The 10669-nt window shown below is 34.9% G+C and overlaps 1 protein-coding gene across 1 annotated transcript in view; it reads left to right on the top strand.

Moving 5' to 3' along the window:
- The first annotated feature begins 9626 nt into the window (after positions 1-9626).
- LOC114330086 (ZZ-type zinc finger-containing protein 3) overlaps positions 9627-10669 on the top strand; it is a 47284-nt gene continuing 46241 nt past the window's right edge. Inside the window, exon 1 of the mRNA XM_050642608.1 lies at positions 9627-9946. Coding sequence (XP_050498565.1) covers positions 9806-9946 — 141 coding nt within the window. The 5' untranslated portion in view covers positions 9627-9805. The remainder of the gene's footprint in view (positions 9947-10669) is intronic.

The raw sequence follows: 10669 nt of genomic DNA, 5'->3' as shown, positions 1-10669 counted from the left end.
TGTGTTGGTCCCAATCTCGCTGATGTTCAGATACAACTTTGGACAAGTGTTTACCCATCGTTCGATTCATCCTCTCGACCATTCCATCTGATTGAGGATGCAGGGGTGTGGTTCTGGTCTTATTGGCACCAATCAATTTACAAACGTTTTGGAAAAGAGCTGACTCAAAGTTTCGCCCTTGATCGGAGTGGATCTCCAAGGGAACACCAAATCGGCTGAAGAATTCTTTAACAAGTACCTCTGCAACGGTAGCAGCTTCTTGATTCGGTAATGCATAGGCCTCGGTCCATTTCGTAAAATAGTCCATGGCTACCAGAATGTATTTATTTCCAGCATCGGTTTCTGGAAATGGACCTGCAATGTCGATTGCTACTCTTTCCATAGGACTTCCAACATTGTACTGTCTCATGGGTGCTCTCTTTTTACCCACTGGACCATTACCGGATGCACACAGTTCACATTTCCGGCACCATCTTCTTACATCATCTTTACAGTTCACCCAATAGAACCGTTCTCGAACCTTTTGCAGAGTCTTCGTAATACCAAAGTGTCCACCTGATGTACCGTCATGCAACTGACGCAATACTTCTGACACTTTACTTTTAGGTACAATCAACTGAAGCTTAGATTCTGTACCATCATCGTTCTCAAAGGTTCTGTACAGAAGATCATCTTTTAGTATCAGGCAATTCCATTGGCTCCAGTAGGCCTTGACTTCCGGACTACATGCACTAATGTTTTGCCAACTAGGTCTCTCACCTCGACGCATCCAATCCAATACTCTTTTTATACATGGATCGTCTTCTTGGGCTTCTTGTAACTGTTGTGGCTGCCATTGCTCATTAACGACGGTAGTTCGTCTCACAGGGCAAAGCTGTTCATCTACTTTAAGCCGGTGATTACAACTTTCACTGCATGGCCGTATCGAGGAAGCATCTGTATTTGAACCAACTCTTCCAGCCCTCTTCATGCGTCTCTTCGGCATCGTGTCACGAATCACCCTCCGTACCATTTCCACCAAACGTTCATCTTTTCTCTTATCGCCTTTTTCCACGGTTATTACTTGATTGTTTCGTGAAGCTTGGCTAGCTGCTTCGTGTTCCAAGGCAATAGCAAGTGCTTCATCTAAAACTTTCGGCCTTGCTAGTCGTAAAGCTTTCTGTAGTTCATTATCTTTCAGCCCATTGACGAAGGTATCTACTGCAATTTCTTCTAAAACGCTGTCTGGCACCTCTGGATAAGCCAACCGCACCACACGAGCCACATCTGCTTCAAATTCTTGCAGATTCTCACTTGCTCGTTGACTTCTACTTCGCAGTTGTGCTTTGTATACTTGTTGTAGATGGGCATCTCCATAGCGTTTTTCTAGACGAGTGAACAAGGTCTGGTAACAATTTTCTTGACCCTTGGGAATTGACCTTAATATATCTGCAGCATCACCTCGTAAAGCAGCAGTCAAGGAAACAGCCTTTTCTTGTTCGGTCCAATGATTGGCAGTCGCAATAGCTTCAAATTGTTTAAGGTATATGGACCAAGAGGACTTTCCATCAAATGGTGGTAATTTGAATCTCATATTATGCGACGTTTCGTCTCTCGGTAGTTCATCTTTCACCACAGGATCTAACGCTGCCGCATTAACTGATGGTTGTACTTTTGTATCGGTTATCATGCTCTCTAGTTGTTTGATCTTTTCTTCTACGGTCTCTACACTTTTCTGCATCTTATCGAATGTTCTAGAAACTTCTTCAAATTTCTCGTCGTTCTGTCTACAAACTTCTTCAAGTTTTTCGTTGTTTTGTCTACAGACCTCTTTAAAAGTTTCGTCAATCTTTTGCGAAACACTTTCGAATTTCTCATTGTTTTGACTACATACGTCTTTAATTATTTGAGAAGTCTCATCGAATCTTTTAGCAACATTTTCGAATTTATCGTCGCTTTTTCTACAAGTTTCATCAATCTTTTGAGAAGTCTCGTCGAATCTTTTAGCAACATTTTCGAATTTATCGTCGCTTTTTCTAGAAGTTTCATTGATCGTTTCAGAAACAGTTTTTAATTTCGATAAGATTACTTGTTCTGCTGACTGGAAGTGGAACGTCTCTGGGTCATCTCCGTTCTTCGTGAGGACATCCTTGAGTCGTGCTTGTAGGACTATCTTGCACCCACTGCTGTCTAATTCGTACTCTTCTAATTGTTCACGGAGCTGTTTTATGGTCAGTTCTTGTAGCAACATCTTTGGTCGGCACACACGTACTTTTCAAAATGTCTAAGTCTTTCCGAATACCGAACAATCAACGCACTTCAATTATTCCCGACGAATAAAGTTCAAAAGTCTTTCCGAATACCGAACAATTAACGCACTCCGATTATTCCCGACGAATAAAGTTCAAAAGTCTTTTTTTCACTTTTCATTTATTTACACTCCACACCGTTAACACCACTGTAGCGGTTATTTACTGTAATTACTTCTAATTACAATAAAACTAGCGGTTCGTAATTTATATACGACTTTATTTTTTATTTATACAAGTTTACTTTACAAACTTTAGCTTAAGACTAACTCTATTTACAAATATGTCCTATTTATATATGCGATACAGATATTCCAGAAATATCTATATATCTCCAGCTATGTCCATGTGACTCGACCGCTTGGACGTCATCGGCGCTGCATCGGCGTATCTCGAAACATCGATAGTGTTCTGTCTGTGCGGAGACGGGAGCTGGTATACGAGGGTAGGTCAATAATTATTTTGTTACAGTATGTTATATATGTTGCATTGAGGATATTGTAATTCTATGCATTTTAACGAGCCTTCCATTTGGTTTTACTTAAATGAAAAAATTGCAATACCAACAATGCCCATACGAATAATTGAATGGGTCTGCAGAATAACCTTGTAAGCGCCACATGGTTTGTTTTCGAGAAGTCAAAGAAAAAGTTTTAATATTGTGATAATGGTGAGTTTATACATTGTAAGTGTTAGTGATACAGTTTTTAAATACAAAATACAAACTGTATTACTCACCTTTAAAATGTATATACTCAACATTATCACAATATTAAAACTGTTTCTTTGACTTCTCAAAAACCAACCATGTGGCGCTTACGTTATTCGGCGGGCCCATTTAATTATTGTGTATTTCAAAAACCATAAAATGAAAAATAAATCTAAAAAACGACGCAAAATCGACGTAAAATCTACGTTTTTCATATCACGTATTTAAAACGTGATAAAAATGACGTGAATTATGGTGAGACATATTCACCTGATTTTAGACGTCTAAAAAACGTGATAAACTGACGTCGTTTGGTGATAATTATGACGTTTTTTCAACGTTTTGTAGACGTTATTTGGTTGCCTGGGAAGGTGTACACTGAAAGCTCCAATACAACGTACAATGTACGTTTGTAGCGGACGTTCTATGGACGTCCAATTTTGTGAACTCTGGACATTCGTTGGACGTCCATCGGATGTCCATTGTACCTTAGCGGGACGTCCATTGGACGTTCCAATGTACACAGATGTACGTCCATTGGATGTCCATAAAACGTACTTGTGCTATCTGGGTAAATGGTCAGAATAAGACGGGGATATGTATTGCGGAAATGTGGAATAACAACATCGGTGCACCGGTGGTTAGTGTTGCTAAATGGAGGCGAATTTCCCTTTTTGCGGGAATTTTCAACATAAAAGGTGATAAAGGGAAAAGTTAACTCAAAAGGGAATTTTTGTTCCAGTCCAAATTGTACAATATTAAAAAAATCAAAATATTTGAAAATAATTAAATCTCATATTTTGTAAACAGGAGGGAATTTTTTTATAAAATTGGGAATTTTTAAGGTAAGTTGACGGAAAAAGCTTACTCGACGGTTGGCAACACCAAAGCCTTTGGTTGTGGGTTTTATTGGCATGCTTTGGTTCTGGAATGGCCCATATTGAATTGAATGTACCTAAATTCAAATCCCAACGATGTAAAAATACTCATGATAAACTCGAAATGGTAAAGTTATTTCAATTATGAAAACGAATTTTTAATAATAAACGTTAATACAATTAATGTTTAAACTTTTTTACCATAGTACAATTTTGAAATGAAATTCGTCCAATACTACATACCTACATACATAAATTTTATTAATTATTCTAAAATATAACGAAGTTGATAATCTATAAGACTAATATTATACTTCCTATACATACATATTATTTTTAAGATATTTTAAAAGTATCTACTTATAAGTATGTGTTAAGAATGTACTTATAAGTATGTGCTAAGAATACTTACTCGATAAAGGTATATTCTAAGAATAAACTTTTACGAATATTCCGAGATACTACGTACACGAATGTACTTAGTATATTCGGTACGAGAATATACTTTAAAGTATATGCAAAGAACATGAAATTTAGAATGTTTTTTAAAGTACATGCTATGCTTGTACTACGCATACACGAAAAAGAATAATATACTCCGACGAATGTTGGTAGTATATGCTTAGAACATGATGCGAACATTATTGTTATGTGGGTTAGAGCGCAAATTATGATAAAAAAAAATAATTCGACATTTTTTCAGCGTTAGTAATAATTTTTTAGATATATAGATGTCAAAACCTCGAGTATATTATTAAAACTGTCTTAAAAACCCTGGAATAACAAGTTTCAACAAATTTTATTACGAATTTTCATAAAATTTCCGGAGATAACGTAGATACAGCGCACCAGGTACCTCGTACAGCATCTTCGTTGCACTGTTCGTGTTCAGCGATATCAAAACCCCAAGATAATAAATTTCAACTATTTTCATAACAAGTTTCCATTAAACTCCAGGAGATGACATAGATACCGGGCACCAGGTACCTCATACAGCATCGCCGAATTATTCAGCGACCTCAAAAACCTCGAGAAAACAAGTTTTAATGATTTTCATAACGAATTTCCATAAATAAACTCGAATAAAAACTCCATGAGTCGGTGCATACTGTGATACCGGGCACCAGGTACCTCTTACAGCTTCGCCGACCATTATATTCCTATTCAGCGACCTCAAAAACCTCCGAATATGAAAATTGAACTCATACCTATGATTATCTTCCGAGTTGTGAATTTGTATTTTGTGAACACTTTGAGATGCACTTTGAAAAATGCATTTCTCCCCTACAATAATACAATTTGCCTTTGTCCCTCATGCCAAGTATTCAAGAATTTTTCTAAAGCTCTCCCGAATCGAATGCAAAAGGTTTCATAACGATCCGTCTTACTTTAAAAAAGATATAAGTTATAGAAGAAAAGTTAGGCGACTTTAGTGATTTATTTCCTTGCCTACTAACATTCTTTATATGCACTGGGAGGGGTTTTAACCCCCAAAACCCCCATGGGTGCGCCACTGGTCCTTTATCCTTATTTTGAGTATTTTGTTCGATTCATAAACATACCTTGAAAATTCTGCTGAATATTATCCACGCCAGAATACACTCTAAACTGGAGCTGGATATTAGTGACACTCAATATGGGTTCCGCAATGGTATGGGTACCAGAGAGGCATTATTCTCCTTCAATGTGCTGACACAGAGATGTTTGGATGTTAACCGTCCTCTTTACGTCTGTTTTATAGACTACAATAAGGCGTTTGATAAAGTAAAACATGATCGACTCATGGAAATTCTGAAAACTAAAAACCTAGATGAAAGAGATTTAATACTAATAACACACCTCTATTACAATCAGCGAGCAATAGTAAGAATTGAAAAAGAAACATCTGAAGAAATTGAAATAAAGAGAGGAGTCCGGCAAGGCAGCATACTATCACCTCTATTATTTAACGCTTATTGTGAAGAGGTAATGCGAGAAACTCTGGAAGATGAAACAGTCGGTATAAGAGTAAATGGAGTCTTAGTTAACAATATCAGATATGCAGATGATACAGTAATAATAGCTGATAGTTTACAAGACCTGCAAAGACTCATGAGTAAAATAGTAAGGTGTAGTAGGAAGTACGGACTCTCTCTCAATATCAAAAAGACGACGTTTTTGAAAATTAGTAAAAACAACCATAATACTAACGAAATCTTGATAGTAGAGGGCCAGCAGATCGAAAGAGTAAAAAAGTACACTTACCTCTAGGAACACTAATAACAGAAAATAATGACGACACTGAAGAAATCAAAGTCAGAATCGAAAAAGCACGTTCTAATTTTATGAAAATAAAAAAGGTCTTATGTAACAAATATTTAACATTAGCTCTTAAAGTACGCCTAACAAAGTGTTACGTATACAGTGTACTATACTATGGAGTGGAATCATGGACGTTAAATGTAGAGACAATGAGACGACTTAACGCCTTTGAAATGTGGACCTATAGAAGAATTATGATGGTTTCCTGGACGATAGAGTTACGAACAACGAAGTACTAAGAAGGATAGGTAAAGAGAAGGAAGTTGAACTTACAATTAAAGAAAGAAAACTACAGTATCTCGGACATGTGATGCGGGGTGAGAAGTATGGCATCCTGCGACTCATAATGCAAGGAAAGATAGATGGCAGAAGAAGCATCGGAATATGACAAATTTCATGGCTGAAGAATCTGCAAGAATGGTTTGGATGCAGCTCAAAACAACTATTTAAAGCTACTGCCTCAAAAATTAAAATACCTATGATAATTGCCAACCTCCGCAGTGGAGATGGCACCTGAAAAAGAAGAACAAGTTCGATTCATACGGGCAGTTAATAAGCTGCTCCATTCACTATAACCTTGGTTTTCTTTAATTATAGGCACGAAACCAAGTCGGTCAGATAGCCTAGCGGTCTGAGGCGTTCGATCGACAAATCTAGAGGATCTATCGCGAGGTTCGAGCCGGTGAATAGAAAAATAAAAAGGCTACTATCATAGTCTAAAATTCTAAAGAATCTACGGCTTGATCTGAAATAAGCTGGTATCTGATCGGCCTATGGAAGAGCGGTACGGCAAGGGATAAGGGCTTGTCTAGGTGATACTCCTCCATAGATCCCTACCGGAAAGGCGTTGACACCTAAAAACGGTGTATATATACAAACCAAGTTCGGCCTAAGCCTCCTACAATTTTTGACTTCAAAATTAGCGGTCAATATACAGACTGTTTAATTTTCAATTAGATATACGCACTATGAATGGCAACACTGCTTCCCCGCTGCCCACCTAATACACCAGATTAGCATTAAAATAAAATAAAAAAAGTTTAGGAAAATCCAAAAATGTAAAAATATACAGGGTGTTCCATTAAAAAACGAAGTTATACGGTATACCCGGAAGTAGCAAATATATGAAAATATTTTAATTAAATAGTGCACTCTTCAACCCCTTAATTTCAATTTTTCGATTCAGTTACCTTTAGTTCTCGTTCTCGAGATATTTTTAATAGGGAACTTGCATAAATTTTTAAATTCGAAAAAAATGTTATAAATCACAACAGAACATAATTTAAAACATGTATCAAAGATAAAAAAGTTTTGTTCGTCTTTCGTTTGGCCCCTAAAGACGATTAAAAATTCAAATTCAAACAGGTGGTCCAAAACGCATCGTGACGTCACTTGGTTTTACATTTACATTTTTCCAATAAAGTAAACAGAATTTTAAATTAGACGTTATAAACGTCAGTAGAAAATACATTTATGTGACGTTACAAGTGTTTTTGATCCTTTGACCTATTCATAGAAAATTTGTACTTTTACAAAATGGTTTTATTTTCAATAGTAAACCTTCGTTCCTTTCCTTCAAAAACAGTATAAAACTAAAATTTTAACAAACTGGTATATATTATTACAATGACATACGATAAATGTCATTAGAATATAAATATTTTTGACTTATTCCACGACGATGAGTTTGCCAAATACCCAAGTAGGTGGAGGCCAATAAACTAAAGAATGAGAAGAAGAATATACCTAAATATAAGGTTGTGTCTAGGTATACGCTAACGTGTACGCAAATAAAAAAGTTAGAGTGTCAGTGATTTCTTATTTTTTATTTGTTTAATGTTTGTTTTTAAATTAACTACGGAGTGCGGACAATTATTTAGTTCTTTTAATGAGTTTAAGAACATTTTAAAACAGTACGCAAAAGATAAGAGACTATAAATTAATATTTTTTTTTTTTCAGTTATAAATGAAATAGTATTACCGTAAAAGATTAAAATAAAAGGAAGACCTAAAGCTTTCACAATAATAATTAACTTGTTTTAAAGCTATTATCCTTGTGGCATTTTTGTAATCAACTATTCTAAATGGGAACTAAGCCACAATTTAACAAAAAAATTGATTTTATTAACGTTTCGACTTCTAAACCGGATGTCGTTGTCAAAATACAAAATATTATTAAATTAAACAAAATGTTGTTGCTTAGTAAAAAATTTTTTCCAATAATTTATTTAATCTGACTAATTTTTGTATTTTGACAATGACATCCGATTTGGACGTCTAAACGTTAATAAAATATTTTTTTTAGTTAAATTGTGGCTTATTTTGCATTTAGAATAGTTGATTATAATAATTCACTTATGTATAAAAATTATTTTAACAATATTTTGTACCTACATGTCATGTCAACTAAATACATATAATTATTTTGCTAACCTAAATATATACTTTTATATATACACATTGATTTATTACAATTAAGTTTGAAACATCTGAATAGTTCTGCTTCCCGTCCCTTAACAAATATGTGTCCATCAAACAAACACTTAAACATATCAAAATAGCATGTACCAAAATATATAGTAACTGCACAAGCTAAATAATGACGTCACTGGCTTGATGAAGTTTAATTCGCGTCTACCTAACTTTTTTATTTGCGTACACGTTAGCGTGTACCTAGACACAGCGAAATATAACCATAATAAAAACTAATGCAAAACTATGTCACGTCACGTGCCGTTTGAACTATTTTATACCGCTGAAGACTTTAAATATGTATTTCTAAGTTATTACGAGTTTTTAAAGTGTGAAATTTTGGAAATCTCATTTTTAAACAAAACTGAACATTATTATCTAATAAAAAAAAAATGTGCAAGTTCCCTATTGGTCCTTTATCTGCTCACCCTGCATGTTTATTTCACCCTGTATGTCTGCGAGTTGGTGTCTAATATATGAATAGGGTCGTATACGATTTGGTGCTTATGCGTTTTGGGTGTATGGGAGTTGAGATCAAAGACATGTTGGGGGCGGGCTCGAGCTTTCCCCAATACGACTCTACCTTATCGGCAGAGTCTACGAGAAGTGTACGGTAAATTGAACATGTAATTACAAAGAAACAAATATGTATGCCTTTGTTCTCACTTTATCACGCTTAACGAATTACGAGATCTGGATTTCAATGCATATTTTTTTATAATTCTCGTATCAAAGTTACGCGTGAAGTTAGTCGTATTGATGACAGTTGGGGAAACGTCCGCCACCCATGTTTCTCCAACTGCCATGGATACATGATCAATACGACTAACTTCACGCGTAACTTTGATACGAGAATTATAAAAAAAATATGCATTGAAATCCAGATCCCGTAATTTTTTGAGCGTGAGTGAGTACAAAGACATACATATTTCTTTTTTTGTAATTACAGCTTCAATTTACCGTACACTACTCGTAGACTCTGCCGATAAGGTAGAGTCGTGTTCCCTCCATGACTAATCTGAAATATGTCAATGTCATACGTCAAAGTCGTCTGTCGGTCTGTCGTCAAAATATTTTATTTCTAAACAAAACAAAAACAAACAAGATAGGGTGGTTTGTGGTTTGTATTTTGTGTATTTGTTATTTTATTTGATAAAATGGCTTCAAACATTAACACCAATGAAGAAGACTGTTTCTTCTTTGAATCCGAACATTTAGCTTTAAGAGGCAATAAAGATTATTGTGATGTTCTTAAAACTTTATATATTCTTGTAGCTCAAAGAGAAAGGTTAATAAAGGTGAGTTGAAATTACTATTTTTATTATAATAGTTAAGTAAATAATTTATTTTGAAATGCTCGTTGGCATCAACAACATCAATAGCATCATAATCATGATGTCTCTATAGGGTGGATAAGGTTTGATAAAAAATCGGTTAAGTACCTACAATTTAGCTAGCCCTTGCCCTCATTACTATTTTTTCAAAACCAATGGAATGATACTTTTCAAGATATTTATAACAAGATTGTAATAAATTAACAGCATTATTTAAATTTATTGAGTAGGCCTGTAAGGCTTTGCTCACAAATAATGTTTATGTGGGACAACAGATCATACCAAATAACTATTAATATTAGAAAAGACTATTCATATATTTATTCTTATAATCTAAATGCTTCAGGTCATGCACCAGTAACTTTAGAGCTCTCGTATATTGTAAAAGTACATCATGTACCTATTGCTGTTTTTTGAAGTTATACTTCTTTAGGCGCGATTGAGAATAAAATTTCATAATACTGCATGCATGCGCACACAGACAGTATGGCGTTTAGTTGCTAAATCTTTCAAGTTATGTATAAATATATCAGTGCAAGAAAAGTTGTGAAAAGAATATATTAGTGTTTTTAGTAAATATATTTATTATAATTTTTGTGTCTTTGGATTTGTCTTCCTCAGGAGTAAGATGAGTATTATTAAAACATTTTATTGTATATTTATTATACTCCACCTTGTGTGTGTTTG

The sequence above is a fragment of the Diabrotica virgifera genome, chromosome 2, assembly GCF_917563875.1.
Source record: "Diabrotica virgifera virgifera chromosome 2, PGI_DIABVI_V3a".
In the NCBI taxonomy this organism is placed as follows: domain Eukaryota; kingdom Metazoa; phylum Arthropoda; class Insecta; order Coleoptera; family Chrysomelidae; genus Diabrotica; species Diabrotica virgifera.
The sequence above is the reverse complement of the archived record's forward strand: the minus strand, read 5'-3'. Positions and strand labels throughout refer to the sequence as shown.